The 19,036-nt window shown below is 37.8% G+C and overlaps 2 protein-coding genes across 4 annotated transcripts in view; one reads left to right on the top strand and one right to left on the bottom strand.

The window, feature by feature from the left end:
• tmod4 (tropomodulin 4 (muscle)) overlaps positions 1–12,833 on the bottom strand; it is a 15,776-nt gene extending 2,943 nt beyond the window's left edge. Inside the window, exons 1-7 of one of the 2 annotated variants that reach the window (XM_014017709.1) lie at positions 12,727–12,833; positions 7,404–7,540; positions 6,735–6,891; positions 4,486–4,602; positions 1,260–1,352; positions 1,018–1,148; positions 707–814 (exon numbers count right to left, since the gene is read on the bottom strand). In XM_014017709.1, coding sequence (XP_013873163.1) covers positions 707–814; positions 1,018–1,148; positions 1,260–1,352; positions 4,486–4,602; positions 6,735–6,891; positions 7,404–7,505 — 708 coding nt within the window. In that variant the 5' untranslated portion in view covers positions 7,506–7,540; positions 12,727–12,833. Of the gene's footprint in view, positions 1–706; positions 815–1,017; positions 1,149–1,259; positions 1,353–4,485; positions 4,603–6,734; positions 6,892–7,403; positions 7,541–12,722 lie in introns of both variants that reach the window. The other variant, XM_014017710.1, reaches the window with a different exon arrangement.
• The window catches only part of scnm1 (sodium channel modifier 1), a 70,407-nt gene that overhangs the window by 7,838 nt on the left and 43,533 nt on the right, over positions 1–19,036 (top strand). The gene's annotated exons all lie outside the window — the stretch shown is intronic.

Here is a 19,036-nt window from a genome sequence, read left to right as displayed (position 1 = left end):
ACATTGGTGAATGCCACAAATTCTCCTAAATCACTCGTACGCACAACTTAAGAACAAATCTGTGCGTACGAACGGTTCTTGCATGAGGCCCAATGTTTTGTTTTTTTAGTTTGTAGTTTTTGTTTTTAATGAAATTTGAGTAATTGATTTATTGTTTTTACATATGTATGTAATTTTTTTTTTACTAAATTGGCTTGTTATTGTTGATTAGAACATGTTTGATTACATCAACCTGTCCAGAGAATGCAGGTGGAAATTAGCATTCTTTGCTATAACCTGGTACCATGCATCTCTCCTTGTAAAAGGTTAATGAAATGTTGTACATTGTCTCTGTATTAATAATTAAAAAAAACAAACAAACAAAAAGTAATCATCAGATGTGCATCTTCAATTGATTCACCTTTGGGGTCAACCTAATTGATTTAGCCACTTCTAAACAACTAAAACAAACAAAAATGGCTTTAACTCACTCATGTTTTAGATATTAAGCTAAAATTCGGTGTGATCATAGCTAAAAGTCAACCCTAACACATAATCCAAGGGCTAACAAGTTGTCCAATACTTTTGTTTAAATTGTTAACATGTAGGTACTGTAAACTGTAACTGCATTTAATTGATTTCCTCCTAATGTTACAGATCAATATAATGCACAGGTAAATGTTTTGTACCACTGGTTTGTGCCTGGTTTTATGCCACCTGTACTCACGTAGGCCACAGGGTCGTTGCTACGTGTCGCAGCAATGCTTAAAAATTCAACGTGAGAGTTTCCCTTCATTGCCTCGAAAATCTCTTTCAGTGTTGGTATGGGAATGTCCTGCAGGAGATGGAAAGGAACATCGTGTCTGTGAGGCTCACAAGTTAAATATACAAACAGATAGCAAAAATATGTAGGCTAGCCAAACTGAAATAAAGTCTAGCCTCAAGTTCAGCTGGTTCTACTTAAAGCTGAAGCAAACATCTTAAGTAGAAGTAAAACATTGGTTGTATTTTCTAAAAGTAATTTCTCATCACATTTACCTTGATGTTGTTAAGGTTGACCTCAATCAGGGAGCTGTCGTTGTTCAGGATTCTCTCCAGGGTCTCCTCCACATTAGTGGGGTTTGGAGGCTCCTCAGGAAAGAACTTGAATGGATCTGGTTTCACAACACCTGAGTGTGATGAAATAACACCGCTGAGATTACAGCGTGAAACGGGTTGGAATCAAATCGTAGTTTTTACTTATATCCATGTCAGGTTGTTGAACGGGGAGTTGCACTCACTGTTGATGCCCTCGGTGTTGGCGATTGTCCCTGTGGTGCCCAGAGCGTCGTAGTACTGCTTGTTGCTCATTAGTGTGTACATTCCAAGGATGGCTGCAAGTGCAGGAAAACAGTCACTATGAATACATGTCCTGTTCAGCTAAAAATGTCTTAAGCTTGAATAAGATCACGTGTCCTGCTTTGTTTACTTTGTTTTTCTAGTGCAATTTGGCTAAACTTACTTTACTTATATTTACTACCGCACCAAATTTAATGCTTATATAAATTCAGCTGAGTTATAGTTGTTTTTGTGGCTAACATTACAGTAGTGCTTTTAAATCATTCATGTGGGGTCTATATAAAGTGGAACTGCAATGATTAGGTCTGAATTCCTCCTTTTTGTAACTCCACAAGCCCCTCTTTCACCCCTTTCTGAAGAGTCTCAAAGCAGCTCATTATGAGGCTGTTTCTTTAAATCCAAACGTGGTGCTTCCAGCAGCATAGAAATGTTTTATTACAAATTCATTAAAAGATATGTAAAAATGTGAATTTTTAATTAACTAGCGGCCATCTTGAATCTATTTGACTTTAAAACCTAATAGATGTTCTTATTTTGATTACTTTCTGAGTTTCTTTAAAATTTGACTCCAGATTCATAAAATCTTGAATTGTTTTTAAATTTTTTGTCTAAATAATATACGTTCAACAAGCCTTTATAATAACGTCAGATATTTATTTCTGCTGCTGTTATGGTGTATGACCAGCAGGAGGCAGACTTGTTCCCTCGGTCCCTGCTGTTGTAATCTGCCAAAACCAAACTGAGTCAGAAAGCCAACTGTTGTGACAGCAACCACCTCTCCTCCGCCCACCTTCCCACCCACCAACCAGCCTTCTGACCTGGTGTGGAGAGTCATGGGAAGGGCCTTGAGAGGGGGGAGAAGCCAGGGGCACAGCTGCCTGTTAAAGAGGCAGAGCTTTGAGGTGGGGGAGATGAGGTTAGGGGCGATTCTGCCCATTAACACCCCAACACGTCATATGGTTTGGCCCCGTGAATAACCCCACTTCACAATGCAAATTAGACCGCTGAACTCAGAACTCAGTTCATCAACGTGCTCATTATTACCAACACTGAACTTTTAATTATAAAAAAAAATAAAAAATCCAGGGCAACTTGCTGGGTCAGCTACTTTAGTCATTCTCTGTTTGCCAAAAAGCTCAAAACAAAGACTAACAGAGAGTAACTGAGGTTTAATCCTCATCTGGATGATGTCCAGGGATAAACCCACCGGTGCTTTGACAGACTGATGGAGCCAGACAAACATGCTCCCCTGCTCTGCCGTTCTGGATGCCTGCTCGCCAGCCTGGCCTGTCAGAGGACTTCGGGCTGCTCGTTCCTCTCTCAATAAAGCAGATAGCTCAATTTGATCTACTTCAAAGTGCAATGCAGCATTTATTCTGGACCCCAAAAAGACTTTCACTTTAGGTATACGCTGTCATTTATCCTTCTTCCAAATCCCTCCTCAAGACATTGAATTGGAACCAGGTGAAACAGGCCTGTCAGGTTTTATGTAACTTTTGTTTAACAAATGACTCCACAGGTGCCATTTTTGACCCTAAGCTTCGGTTTGATTCGTTTGAACTTGAGGAAACATGGAAAACTGTGGCTCTATCAGTCGTTTCCCACGTGTCTGTTTTGAACAGATACAGTATCTCTGCCCTCACCGTCCACTCCACCCTTCCTTGGGTGGCTTTGAGCCAGGCTTATTTATTTTTGTGTCGCTGAGCTCGGGAAATCAAACCCCACTGCACTTCTGGCCATGTCTGTTAGCTCTGGGCCGCTTCACCGTCATGTTGAGGAAAACAATTTGAAGACAACAGTGGAGAGACAACAGGTCTACGTGGTAAAAACAACGAGGTCACACAATGTTGTGGGTTAATTAGCAGCTGCTGGTGGAGAAACAGATAACATAACACTTTTTTTCTCCTCCCGTTATTTGCTGTGCCCTTTTAAGGAGTTCATAAAAGCCTTTTTTCTACATCTCCTTATTTGTATTTTACATAATCTGAAGAGAGCGTTGTGGTTTTAAACACTTGTTAGTTGTGGATTGGATCACCGCATTATTGTTATTTTTATCCAGATATTTTTAGATAGATGTTTTTATTTTCCTTTGTCATACACACAGGCTTATAAGACACAAAAATCACATTCTTCATTGCAGACATAACATTCGTTAAACAAAAGTGTCCTCTTCCTGAGGTGCCAAGCTTTTAAAACAAACTGAGCTAACTGAAACACAACATAAATAAATCCTGCACTTTATCCTCATCAACTAAATAAAAACATCAAGAACTTTTACAAATAATTTGTTTCGCATAATCTTATAGAAAGGACAATAAAACAAAAAGTGAATTTCAATTTCATCTAAACATAAAGAACATTTTCTGTCCTCTGGAAATGAACAAAATCGTCCCGAATCTGCACACAATTTGTATTGTTTAGTTAAACTCCATGTCACATAAAGTTCAAGTCCATAAACATCCTTTATTAGTTTGTAATTTTGGTTTGCATAAAATAATATCTGCCCATTTTAAGTTTAATTTGTTCAGCATTACATTTCAACTTATTTCTATAAATATAAATATGCTGAAAATCTTCCTCAAATATCGTCTCGATTTGTCTGGCCGAAGTATACCTATTAAAGTCCCAATTTAAAAAAAAATGTGTTTTGTTAATCTATAATCTGACATACTTTATTACTGAACCTGTTCCACAATCTCACTATATCTCCAATATATCTAACTTCACATGGTTCCATCCCTTATCTCCATACAGGGCCAATTTAAGGGTGTTTCTCTGCACACCTAAGAAATAACTCAGAGATCTGCACTGAACCTTTTCACTGTAGGGTTTTTGACAGTAACCCCAGACCCCTGCTCCATAATCTAGTACTGAGCAAACACAAGATCTCAATATACATCTTATAACCCAGGTCACAACAATATTTAACTTTATTTATAACTGCAACTAATGCTCTGCCAGCTGAGTCTGATTAGACTTTTATTCTTTCTTCAAATGTTAAATGTTCATCCACAATAAATCCCAGATATTTACATACTTTTCTGTAATAGACCGTAGACCCAAACAACTTGTTCCACAAGCCTCATCCAATTTGCCGTCAAGTGTTTTGTACACGTGAGCCTAAAAGGCCACTTCTGCCATTGTTGCTATGAAAAGTGATTGTCTAACCTGCGATGTCACACATCTCTGCGTCGGTGGCGTTTTTCAGAGCCTCCTCCAGCTCCGGCTCCAAGGTGATCTGCTCATGCTTCGGGATTTCTCTTTTCTTTGCAATGAATGCCTTTCCTAAATAGAAAAAAAAACAGAAACAAAAACCATCACTTCCAAAAGGATCAGACTATCCCTTTTAGGCCCTGTCACACTGTTATGTTTTAGACAACCTGTGCCAACTTATGAAATGTTTGGAGACATCTACGTTGAGATGGAACTAAAAAAAATCAACTGGAAGCCTGTTTTAGGTGTATACATACTGTAATGATAATAAATTGATCAAATATATAACTTGTATTAGTAGATTAATCGATGACTAATCGATTATTAAAATAATCAATGACTAATTTAATAATCGATTAGTCTTTTTTTTTGTTCTTTACTTTGTTTTTCTCTCCAAACTGCTTTGACACCTTCCACTGCCACATTTGCCTTTCTGTCCTTGACACACATGCACAGTAGTGGTAACTGGGGTAGGCCGTGGACGTCACAAGACATTATACAGACAGGCTCTGGTATCATGGCTACCTGACAACAGAGCTCAAAGTGTGGGATCATTTTAAGAAAATGAAACAGAAACCTGTGTAATATCTGCAGAGCAGAACTTGTCTTCCACAGCAATTATTTTTAGTTAGCATATAGCTAAAATCTAACCATGGTTATATAATAGCAGCTGCATTCTGGCACGATAAGCTCTATGTTTTATATTAAATTAATGTATGATCTGATTAGTCGACTAATCAAAAATAATAATCGGTGATTAATCTATTATAAAAATAATCGTTTGTGGCAGTCCTAGGGTCAAACAAGGTTTTAGTCAAACAGAACCAACAAGAATGAAACAAAAAGTAAAGAATTAGAGAAAAAAATAAATGTTAAATGTAAATAAATACTAATTATAATAAATTAAAAATAGTTTTACATCTAAAAATCATATTTTATTATTTTAATCTATTTTCCTCATTCAGCAACCTATTAAATTTCTGTTATGTTTCATGTAGGAGAAATACACATTTTTTTCAGTCAGTATTTAATACAGCTGGCAAAATAAATTGTTAAAATATGCATTATGTGCTTCTGTTTTTTAATTCAGGAGATTATAAAAAAATCCTTCATTTTATGGGAAGACCCTCTTGATTCAAGAGAAAACTCCATTTTTTTAAAAAATGGCTGCTTATTACTTAATTGTTAATCAATCTATAAGATAAATCAACTTCAGATTAATTCATTATCAATAACTTACATCCTTAAGGAGTTAACTTAATTTATATCTACTCATATTCATGTATTTAAGCGTTTTAATGATTTGGCCAATTAATCGAAAAAATAATCAACAGATTATTAAAATAATCGTTAGTTGCAGCCCCAAATTTAGTGAAAATTGTGTTTTCATAAGCTGGCATAAGTTGTCTAAAACATTATAGTGAGACAGGGCCTTTAAGAAAGAAGGTTGAAACTTAAGGTAAAAACACCTGGAAAGAGGTCAAATTGATGCTTATAAAACAGTCTAAATATCTTAATATATAAATCTGTCTGTTTTAGTAAAAGCTCTGCTTAGGTTGTATGTTATTTTATTATTATTAAAAAAAAGAACAAGTCAAGTTGAGATTTATGAAGCAGCTCTAATTAGCTCCACTGGAGCCTGCACTGTACTTTCTCATCTTGTGTGTGTCAAAAGTCTGTTCAGTTTAGGATCTCACAGGGACTCGTTTATATAGAATATTTTCTTGTTGCTTTAGTAAATAGTTTCTCTTTCAATATGTTGCTCATGAGCTGCAGTACAAATATTTCCTGTCAGATCTGTTTGGTCTGAACATGGTGAGCTAACCCCTCTGAATGTGGGGTTAGCTCGTGTGTATAATGAATGTGGCCTCAAAGTCAGTGAGCTTTAAAAAAAAAAAGAAAAGGAAAAGAAAAAAAAAAGCCCACATACACAAAGCTGAAAGTAAAAGCCCTGATCTGCAGTGCAGTGGTGCGTCACAGAATGTAATACTGTACAGCTGTCAGAAGAAGCTGGATAAACACATGAAGCTTTGAGTGGACAGCTACTTTTTCAGAGCTTTACAAGTATATTGAGTAAAGTCAGTATTTCAACATGAAACTGTGAAGAAGTGAGCTCTAACTGGTTTGAAAACAGGATTAAATGAAGTGTGTTGCTTTGAAACTCTGAAACAGAGTTCAGATGAGCGTTTCTCCCCTCCACCCACCTTTCTTCTCCCCGGTGAAGGGCACCAGGTCGTCCCTGTCCTCACACTCCAAAGCCTCCTTCTCCAGGTACTGGACCAGGGCGTCTCGGTCGAAGGGCCCCGTCGGGCTCTTCTTCGTTTGGTCTCGCTGCCGCATACCAGCCGGCAGCATGGCATTCTGGGAGAACACCAGATTAGATGTGCACACTGTTCTGAATTTATGTTTTTACATTTTTTACTGTCTATCTGGAGTACAGAGACTGTGGCTTCTCAGTTACTGATGGCCATGAAGCAGTGTAGCTGAGGAATACATTATTAAAACGTTGACCAAAAATTGGTTCATTTGATCTGAATGGTTTCTTAATGTGGAAATGTGCAAGAAAAATATATATTTTTGAACACAATACTGGCTTCGTACAAAATCCTCATGTTGCGTCATATTTTTTATGTCCTCAAACCTAAAAAGACAATAACTTAGTTAAAAAAACAAAGAAAGACCATCATCCTTTGAGTTTTGGAGGTTTTATTTTAGTCCTGGCATGTTTGTTAGCATGCATCGTGGAATAATTGAAAGGATGTCAGTAGTTTGTGACAATGATCATCTGTGATGCAGACATGGAAAACCTGCAGCAGATCTAAACATGAAGACCATGTGGTTCTGGTTATCCAGAACCAATCACTGCTCCGTACCTCTGGGTCCATCTCCTGCAGCTCATACTCCAGCTTGTCCAGCTCCTCGGCGCTGAGCCCCTTGAGGATGGCATCCTCGTCGATGTCCCTGGGGTCTGACATGGCTTCAGCTCACAGACACTCACTCATACACACAGCTGTCAAGAAAATACATACAGTGGGGAGAACAAGTATTTGATACGCTGTTGATTTTTCAGGTTTTCCCACTTGCAAAGCTTGTAGATGACTGTAATTTTTATCATAGGTACTCTTCAACTGTGAGTGATGGAATCTAAAACAAAAATCCAGAAAAATACAATGTTTGATTTTTAAATAATTAATTTCCCTTTTATTGTGTGAAATAAGTATTTGATCATCTATCAACCAGTAAGAATTTTGGCTCTCACAGACATGTTAGTTCTTCTTTAAGAAGCCCTCCTGTTCTCCACTCATTACCTGTATTAACTGCACCTGTTTGAACTGGTTACCTGTATAAAAGACACCTGTCCACACACTCAATCAATCAGACTCCAGCATCTCCACAATGCCCAAGACCAGAGAGCTGTGTAAGGACATCAGGGATAAAATTGTAGACCTGCACAAGGCTGGGATGGGCTACAGGACAATAGGCAAGCAGCTTGGTGAGAAGGAAACAACAGTTGGTGCGATTATTAGAAAATGGAAGAAATACAAAATAAYGGAAAATCTCCCTCGGTCTGGGGCGCCATGCAAGATCTCACCTCGTGGAGCATCATTGATCTTGAGGAAGGTGAGGAATGAGCCCAGAACTACACGGCAGGACCTGGTCAATGACCTGAATAGAACTGGGGCCACAGTCTCAAAGAAAACAATCAGTAACACTCTACGCCGTCAAGGATTAAAATCCTGCAGTGCACGCAAGGTGCCCTTCCTCAAGCCAACGCATGTCAAAGCCCGTCTGATGTTTGCAAATGACCATCTGGATGATCCAGAGGAGGAATGGGAGAAAGTCATGTGGTCTGACGAGACAAAAATAKAACTTTTTGGTTTAAACTCCACTCGTCATGTTTGGAGGAAGAAGAATGATGAGTACAACCCCAAGAACACCATCCCAACCRTGAAGCATGGCGGTGGAAACATCATTCTTTGGGGATGCTTTTCTGCAAAGGGGACAGGACGACTGCACCATATTATGGGAAGGATGGATGGGGCCATGTATCGTGAGATTTTGGCCAACAACCTCCTTCCCTCAGTAAGAGCACTGAAGATGGGTCGTGGCTGGGTCTTCCAGCATGATAACAACCCAAAACACACAGCCAGGGCAACTAAAGAGTGGCTCCGTAGGAAACATCTTAAGGTCCTGGAGTGGCCTAGCCAGTCTCCAGACCTGAATCCAATAGAAAATCTTTGGAGGGAGCTTAAAGTCCGTGTGGCCCAGCGACAGCCCCGAAACCTGAAGGCTCTGGAGGAGATCTGTATGGAGGAGTGGGCCAAAATCCCTGCTGCAGTGTGTGCAAACCTGGTCAAGAACTACAGGAAACGTCTGATCTCTGTAATTGCAAACAAAGGTTTCTGTACCAAATATTAAGTTTCATTTTTCTGGTGTATCAAATACTTATTTCACACAATAAAATGGAAATTAATTATTTAAAAATCATACATTGTATTTTTCTGGATTTTTGTTTTAGATTCCATCACTCACAGTTGAAGAGTACCTATGATAAAAATTACAGTCWTCTACAAGCTTTGCAAGTGGGAAAACCTGRAAAATCAACAGTGTATCAAATACTTGTTCTCCCCACTATATATATATATATATATATATATATACACACATCTTTTTTACAGATTTTTTTTGTTATTTGGATGTGGGGGGGGCTCTGTTGCTACATTCTGTCAGTCACTGTCCTTGTCTGAGACAGGATCTCCACTGAGCTTATCAGCTACTTTACTCAGAGCGTTATTGCTGGTATTAATAGATGCATTTCCGATAACAAGTTGGCAGTAAAACAGAGAGACTGTTCTGTGTACACATGCTGCAGGTGAAATTCTCATTTTTGATTTAAAACCCGTGTGGGGTGCTGAAATCTACGCTGACGTCCTGCACAAGTTAAAGACATAAAATAGAGAACGTTACGAGCGAGGTCTTTGTAACTTTAAACCCTTCGCTCGCCACACGGCAACTAAGAATAGCCGAATGAAGGGACGACTGGAAAGAGCGATCCATTTTTTTTTTCTTTTTATCATCAACACACACTTGTTTGTACAGTAGAACCACCCAAAGCATGTCTACACACGGAGTCGCAAAGAGGAAAACCCTCAGACTGGGACACTGCACAGTGAAAATACACGTAAATACTTCCTTTTTTTAAATAAATGTATACCAACGGGCTGAGGAATATCAGCTTTACACTGAATTTGACAGTAAAGTGTGAATACACTTACTTTCTGTTTTCACAACATGCTTTATTGTGTTCTAAATCCAGACGAAGTTCTCTAAACCTGAGTTTTCTCAGTTGTAAATCTTTGTCTTCACAGATTCAAAACTCGTTTTCATTCAAAAATATGTTTTTTTTTCTGTTTTTCTTTTTATCCTCCTTTTTTCCCCAGACTCGGAACAACCACACATTATGATCCTGCCGCCACTATGCTTAATTCAGAGTTGGGTAGTAACTAGTTATACTTGAGTAACTTTTTGGGGAAATTTTTACTTTTAGGAGTATTATACTTCTTACTTGAGTAATTTTATTATGAAGTATCGATACTCTTACATGAGTAAAATTTCTGGATACTGTACCAAAATATTTACTAACTGATGTCTTGATCAGGTGCTTGAGTAGCCTTTTTACCAAATACCCTATAACTCTTACCTGAATCATTTATTGGATACTTTTTTACTCTTACTTGAGTAAAAATATATAGTGCTACTTTTTCTTGGGTACAATTTTTGGTACTACTCTACCCACCTCTGCTTGTTTGTAGAACTTTTCAATGTCAATTTTTGTTTTATTATATAAAAAATGTTTAATTTGTTTTTAATCTGAAACCTATCCTGACTTAAGGCTTTTGGGAAGACACCAAATAACATTTTATCATTCTGAATTTATTTCAAAGCCAAACTTTAAACATTATAAAGAGATTAAACACAAATAGATTCAATTAAATTAATATATTAGTTGTAAAATAGCTTATAAGCTAATCTGCAAAGCTCTTATTTATTTTACTAAATAGTTTGTTGATTGTGTTTGTGACTCTGCTGGTGGTTTTACATCACTGCTAATGTGAAAAGCCAACAACACAAACTGATCACAGCTGAGAGGAAAGGAAGACTGAGAAGTACTAAAGTTTAAGAAGCTAGGTTTGGTCTTAAAAGATGAAATGGAAACTGTGACTTTTTACCAGGTTTTAATGTTAGAACATTTGGGTCAAAGCTGTGTTGCTTTGACCCAGATTGTGTTGCGTTCTGGGAAGTGTCCACCTTCAGTGGAAACAGCCCCGTGTGTTTGTGGATGGTCATCTGTCCCCGGTGGTCCCTGAAGAGCTTCTGTATGAAACCAAAACACGCTGGGTGAAGGGGCTGTCACCTGCCGCTGCCAGCTGACTGTTTTTTTTTTTCCACTGAAAATCTCAACCATCTCGTGCACCTCCAGCTGCTGGGGGTCCTGAACCCTGCTGGTTTCACGAACCCCTCATAATTTCTTTCGTCAGCGATCAAATAGTTCTTTAGAATGCATCCGATCTGATTTTATTTTTGGAGTTTTTAGTTGCTCCACACGAAGAGGAGCTCAGTGGGAACAAAACTGTAGAGTCAGATTTGAGATCAGTGTTTTTTTTGTTTTTTTTTTTTTTAATCAAAGAGCAGCTCCTTTTGTCCAAACTTTGAAGGAAGAACACAGAAACCTCACTGAGCCGGTTCATACATGTAAATCAGGCTGGATCTCTGCTGGCGCCTGGATCGCACTCATTACAGACCTTCAGCCATCTGCTGGTCGTCTAAAAGCCCGTGTGCAGCTTTGGTGACAGCAGCTGATGTATTTGGAGGTTTCTCTGCCGGCACTTCACACTGGTTTTGTGGAGTTCTTTAAACTCAGCAGAGCTGCTTCTCGTTCTGAGGTCTTTAAAAAATAAGACTTGGTTTGAAGTTTTAAACTTCATGGAAAGGAGCTGCAGTAACTTAGTCTAAAAGTATCCCACTAAGCAAAATACATGAGTAAACTACATTTATAAAGGTTTAGATGTTTTAGAGACACCCATAAATAAATTAAAGACTTCTGTCTTTATTGTAGTATTATGTGATGCTCTTCTTGTTTATAGTCCCAGTTATATTTTGTTTCCGCAGATTGCTCCTTCAAAAACAGTTTTTTTCTCCAATATCTTAAGCAGACATCTTTTAGCTACAGTTTTGCAATTTGGAGCTTTTAGTGACTGCTTTTCTTGTTTTTGCTTTTTATTGTTTCGCTCAATTCAGTTTTTTGTTCTTTACCAGTTAAGTTTTAGCTTCTTCAACATATTTGGTAAATCTCTGGCACTCGGCATTATTTTTTTGCAACAACTACACAAAAAGTTAGTTTTTAAACTTGAAAACGACCTGTTAGTTTTTACTAAACTTTGATTTAATGTTTTAGATATACGTTTTTACAACAGTAGTAGAATAAGTGTTTCTAAAGTCGTCGTTCTGCAGCAGACCTGAAGATTTGTCACCATCTGAGGGTCATCTTCTCCACGTCTCACCATCCCAGTGTAACATTCCAAATCAGCCCTCAGATTAATTTTAGCCTCACAAGTCAGCTACTTTCAGTCGTGCGAATCCTTTCCAGCTTGGGTTGCTACTTGATACTGTGTTAGGGTTCCATTTTAACTCACCAACAGCAACTCAGCTTTCTGTCAGAGAAACGTTTTTTATTGAAAAGACAGAATCCCAAGCCAATCTGATCTGGTGGCAGATACACATGTCAGACACTAATGGGTCTTTACTGGATGAGATGAATAAACTTTATCTTGCGTCCAAGCTACAGCTTCCAGAGACAAATCTCCAAATCCTCTCTGATGAATTAACCACACAGTGATGGGCTGCTGTTGGACAACTTAATCCCTGTGACTGACAGAGCTTCTACACAAGTTTCATCTTTCTCCAACTCACACAAATAACTCCAGACTTGAGTTAAAATGAACCTCCTTCAGCATCAAACACACACAGAAACACTGTGGAGAAGTTTAACAGCTTTTTTCCTGCTTCACAAATGCAGAATGTCAAAATAAAAATATACTGACGGGAACAAAGCATGGCATGCTTAATTTAAAAAAAAAGTGTAGATCAACCCAAACCTCAATCCTCTAAGACAACAAGCAGCAGAAACTCACCTACCTTCACAGAAACACAGAGCTGAAGCCACTCTGGCAGGACAGAGGCTGCTCTAAGAGCAGGTTCTCTTTTTTTTTTTTTTTTTTTTCTCCTCCTCCCTCTTGCCTTTCTCCCCGGAGTGTCAGGCTGCAGAGATGGGTGCGCCAACAGCACTTTGACAAGTCAGCATTTTATTATTCTGGCTGTGTGACACAGGGGGGGTCTGGGGGGGACATGCTCTTCTGTCATTCAAACAGGAAGAAGTCAGTCAGATGGAGAAAGGGCGACCTCTACTGGTGGAGTTCTAGATATTTGAAAATAGGTTCTTTTTTGTTTGAACTGATGTGTTTTAATATTTATTTATGATACAAAGTTCATTATTTCATGACTGTGGGGCCAAATTTATTCAAATCTAAGGTTTTGTTTATCTTATATTTTATATTTAAGGACAAACAACATTTTTGCATTATCACTGCAGTGTTTTCTGTCAAGAGTAGAAACGTTTATTTGCAGTTTTCATTAGTGATTTTCATAAATACACGATAATTACGTATCAAACATTTTTGTTTTTCAAACACTAAATGTTTTATTCTTTTTGTAAAATAATAAAGTATTTACAAGTCTGGAAAGCAGAATGTGCAACTAGAATAATGAATTCTTTAATATTTATTTGGTTGAGGCAGAAATAAAATCTTACTGTGATTAAACCAGTGTTTAAATGATTGACAGCAGGCTCAGATACTCATGTTGTAGCTCAATTATTAACATTTATAATGCATAAATTAATCTACATTTTCTCTCAGATAATCATTAATCACATAGGGATGAAGGTTGTGTGTGTGTGTTGACCTAATTCATTCTTAGGAAACACAAAATTGACTCTTGCTCTGCCAAATCTACAGACATGCAGCTAAAACTTGGTGTGGTAGTAGCTGAGCATCTCTCCCTGCTTAGACTTTGAGCACAAGATTTAACCATGCAAAATCTCTACTTAAAAACCCCGACGTTAATTATTTTTTGATTTCTTTTTTCTTTGTTAAAACTTGCCTTTTATGTTTTGTTTTTTCTTTTAATTTCACTTTGAATGGGGGGAACTCTAACAAAGCTTCTGACCATCTTACAGTCATACCTGTACAACCAGTAACTGTAATTTCAACAGGTTTATAAGAGCAGGATTTCTGGGAATGATTAATGTGTAAATCCCCTTTTTTCACTGACACAAACGTCTGAAAAGTGAGAAACAACAGGCAGCTGTCATTTCAAGTTTTCACTTTTCTAATGTGTACACAATCAGGAATTTCCAAACTGCCTTTGGAAATGTACAGTTATTTTTATTCGTTTCTGCATTCATGGATTTTTTTAATCACTTCCTCTTAAATGTTTTTGTTGTGTTTGAGTTTCACCACAAGGTGGCAGCACACACACATTTTTCTGTTAGAGCTACAGATGTCAAGGAGTGTTCAATACTCATTCAATTTAAATTAAAACACTTATTCAAACTAACATATCCATGGTTTTGAGCAACATGGATAATTATAAGCTAAAATTAAAAAAAAATACACACTTCAATATGTGTCAGAGTGGAAAGCTTCATTGTTCACACTCTTTTGAAACTATGACAATACAACAAAAACCAAACAATCACCAGTCTGAAACCAGCTGTTCATTTTCTGCATTGTTTAGATGTTTATCTTTTCTATTACCTGAGTGACAAAAAGGCCAAACAGAAACTCAATCCCTTCTCAAACCTGAAAGTCTTCTGTTCCCACGCTCTGGAGTTCTAAACTCATACATCAAACAAAATGTGTTCTTTTTTATTAATTATACATAAACACATTCCTCTTAAACATCTGTTATTCTCTCTTTTTAAACCAGCATGCACTCAGTAAAACTTATAAAACAAATGGTTTAAAAATGACACAAACTTAACTGTTACTTCTGTATATTTTTTTATTTATAATTTTCTTTGAGACGTTAACGTTAGCAGCCACAAAGCTACGCTAAATGACTGAAACACTTTTTAGAAACATTAAAAAAATGAACTTCTTTAACAAAGTCATGATAGAAAAGTATTTCCGGGTATAAACAACGAGCTTTTGTTGTGGCAACGCTTCCCTTTACGTTGTCTTCGTAAAGTACTACGCAGCGTGAGGGGAAATTTCCACAATGACCACAGCTACTTCTCGTGGGCGCTTTATTTATTTATTTATTTTTTGTTTGTGTATTTGTTTGAAAGGCATGCATGTCAGTTTTAAACCAGCTCATCTTGTCTAAAGAAATCTGCCATCTTAAATTTAATTTGGTCCCAAAGAGAGATGCACGGACGATACTTACTTTCTGAAGGTTTTACAAATACCCATCAGATAAACATTAATGTCAAAGTTTTAAGCCATAATGTGCAATGAGTCCGGGATGGGGACGAAGCTAAGCCAGTGCACATTTAATTTATTGTTTGAAAGCTTAGCTGAGTTAAAGACATGTTTGTGTTTGCACAGGCTGCCTACCTGAGGCGGCCATCTTGAATGGGGATGACTTCAAAGATAATCAGTTGTAGAAGATCAAACAATTACTTTCTGGATGTTTAACTCACATTTGGTGTTCGTTGGGCATTTTACTGATTATGCAGAAACACGGTCATATCCGTTATTCAAACACCTTTTACCTTCAGCAGCAGGTGATAAGAGACAGGTTATGGTCCTGTCTTCAGTTTCCCTGCCACACACACACACACACACACACACACACACACACTGCAGCACTGGGATAAAGCAGGTCCTCAGTGGGAAACTTCATACCTGATCTGCTTCACTTCCACTTCTTCTCCTATAAATCAAACCACTCTGGGAATGTTTTCAACTTTATTCGGTCATAAACGTTTATTGGCAGCTGTGTCTTGATGAAATATGCAGCCCCTCCTCCCCCGAGGCCAACTCACTCCTCTGACTTCCTGTTTGACTCTACACAACATAAACGTGTAAAAAAGAAAAAGAAAAGAAACTCTTGTCGTGTGTGTGGGATGGCCACGTGACACGATGACCTCAGAAATTTTTTGAATTAAGAATTTCAGACCTCTGGAAAGTCAAAATGTTGGTGTGTCTCGGGGGGGAGGGGCCTTTCCAGTTAATGATGCAGTCAGCCTAGAAGGAGGATGTTTGCTCGCTTACATAGAGAACTGAGAAAAAACAAAACAAACCTCTGACATTAAAATGTAACATTAAGCAGAAGCAGTCAGACAATTCTCGCTGCTTCTAAAGTTTAAACAATAAATCCCCCCCCCCCTCCCTCCCATCCCTTCCAGTAGAGAAGCTAAACAGGACGCATCAGGATGATCAGCTGTTCTGTGACTCAGCATGTCTTTGCTGAAACATTCCAGATCAAATTAAATCAGTTTCTACCAGAAACGTGTTCTCAAAGCTGAGTTCCACACATGCTCTACATTTGTTCTTTCAGCTCACGTGAGACGAAGGAATGAGAATGAGAGTCTTCATCATTTGTCATCAAGGAGTCTGATGAGGACACTTCCATGAGCACTGTTTTAAACATTTAATAGTTAAACGTGCTGAAAAAACTTTAAAAATCAAACTCAGCTTTGTTTTGACCAGAGGGATAGTTCAGCTATTTGATGTAGGTTTCTGTGCTAACATCATCAGATTTTTTAAGCAATTTTTTTTGTTAAACTTTAATACCACAGTCCATCTCACATGTTATTTTGAGTGAAACAGAGGGAAATTCTGCTTGGGGTGCCCCCCTGCACACCCTGGAATATCAAAAGGCTTTTTAATAACCGCTGATTTATCTACGAGAGAAGCTGCCAGTAATAATATTTGCATAAATGATATTTTGGACATTTAGCTTTGCTTTAAAATGACCTCATTAGTCCTGTCAGATATAAACTCTTATGTCTCTACTGTTGCCCTTCAATAAACTATTTACAAGATATTACTTAGTCATAACTCTTATAGAAACCTACATCTAAACAGCTGAACCATCACTTTAAATGAGACAAATTCACATAAATGTGTGTATTTCTAATCAAATTTATGAATATGTGTAACTTTTTACTTTAGCAAAATGACTGGGTTGTTTCTACGGAGGACTGAATCTGATGCAATTAGAAATAAAAGCAGAAATATATAAATGGACCAATAAATAAATAAATACATTCAAAATGCATCAATTAAATTAAAAACTGAGAACTTTACCTCATGTTTTATAATTTAATTGAGCTTCATATTTATTCTTTTCCAGCTTAGTTATAAAACATGAGGTAAAGTTCTGTCAGTTCCAGTCCTCCATAGTTTCAGGTTAAAGCTGCGCATTAATAAACATTAAGAAACATTTCTAACATTTTGAATAATCTTTATTAAAAAATAACAAATGTGCAAAAACATATTCCTGTTTGGGTTGCATAATGTGAAATAAAAGCTAAAAGGAGGGGGGGAATTGTACATTTTAACATGATTATTAAATATATTACAAAGTCACTCATTTAGAAGAAATAAAAACAAGTGATAAAGCTTGACAGAAATGTTTGATTGAAAGTGTGCCCAGCCTGAATTGTACATTTTCCCAGAAGGTAAAGAAAATATCAGATGTTTGTCCAAGTCAGCTTCTTCACATCTAATTCTCACATGTCTCATGTCTTCTCAACTCAGTCGAAAATATTTACATTTTACAGGTTGCTGCTTTTTCACAGGAAGTGTAAAGGGGTTCTCCCTTCATTTTCATCATCAAACCCAGTTTTAGCCCAGTTCACTTTTCGTTCCCCTCCTCCATCACCATAAGTTTCCATGATAATTTCACTCCGTCATCATGCACGTCTCCACCCACAGAAAAGTTGTCTGTATTCTGTAGAACAGGAAGTGCGTACACAGGAGTTTAAAAAAAACAAGTCTGAGTTATTCAGGTTGACTCCAGTAGGTGGAGCACCACACATGGCCCTTTCTTCTCTTTCTCCTACGTGTGGTTCATGAGCTACGTGTTGTTGTGTTACTGAACGTGTTCTGCACACATCTCTTGTTGCATATTCTGCAGAAAGCCATCTGTTCCCTTCTTTATCTTTAGCTTTCAGTGGATGTTTTTTCTTTGCAAGACTTCAGTCCGTATTTGAAAAGGTGCTCAAATGAACGAAAGCAGATGAAAAGCATGGCTGGATGTTAGACTAAACAAAGCTTCGGCCCTGCTCAGGCCTGTTAGTCATATCATAAATTAAGATTTGCATTCAGTCTGCCGGTTGATGAAATGTGAAACACACAGGGCTGCGCCGTCATCTGTCAAAGGAACTGGTTTGTCTATTCATCCCCATTTCAACAGAAAGCAAACAGCCGACCTGTCGTGTGTCATACATTTATCAAGGCTGTGAAACAATAAAATGAAACCCTCGTGTAAATGTGTTAAAGGTTAAAACTTTATTGTAACAGGATTTAAAGGGATAGTTCAGTGTGATGTTCCGTCTAAAATAGTGTAAACCTCATCAGCTGTTAATTCAGTTTAGAGCCTAAATTGTTGGGAGAGGTAAGAAAATTTGTCCTGTTCTAGATGAATTGACATCAACATCCGGTGCTAACATGTTGGATCGTATCGATATCCTCCCATGACGGGATCGATACATCAGTTTGTCTCGCGCCTCTGCTTTCGGTACTTCAGTTTCAAAAGCACAATTCTGCAAGAGCAGGCAGGAAGTAGTGAGGTCAAATGTAAACTTTGGAAGAAACATTAAGCAGCAAATAATTTAATCAACTCCGATTGCAATCAGACTGTAAATACAGCGTACCAAGGGCCGTGGACTGTTCACACTGGGGTCTGATGGAGGTCACATCCAAATTATAACGTGAACCACCACACAAAAACCATAGGATATTGAGCTTCGCTTGGCCGACACAACTAGCAGCCTCAGCACCATATATGTGTCTGCATGTTCTCTACACATTGTGTTGCTGCATGAGTGTAAATAAACAGTAAGGTTGTTTGGTTCAGACAATATTAGCTAATGTAGCTGTCTTTCACACCAGGCTTTTTGAGGTAAAAACAACAACAACAATAATTATAATAATTTGACTAGCTGTTAGCCTAGCCTGCTAACAGCTTTCAGCATGTCCTGATGCATCTCAGTAATCCAGGTGAAAAAGAAAAAAGAAAAAAATTGTATAGGTCTTCTGGACGGTTCTTCTCTAATGAAACGTTTCGTCTCTCCTCCAAGAGACTTCTTCAGTCTGAGAGTTTCAGGCAAAATTCAGGCTTTTAAGCCCTGCCTCCATTTGACTGATACTCTCACCTAATTAACACCTATTCTTAACAGTGGGTGGAGTGATACTGGCTATAGCAGCACTGTAGG

Source organism: Austrofundulus limnaeus, unplaced genomic scaffold (genome assembly GCF_001266775.1).
Source record: "Austrofundulus limnaeus strain Quisiro unplaced genomic scaffold, Austrofundulus_limnaeus-1.0 Scaffold175, whole genome shotgun sequence".
NCBI classification, from domain to species: Eukaryota; Metazoa; Chordata; class Actinopteri; order Cyprinodontiformes; family Rivulidae; genus Austrofundulus; species Austrofundulus limnaeus.
This window is presented reverse-complemented; position numbering and strand designations above follow the sequence as displayed.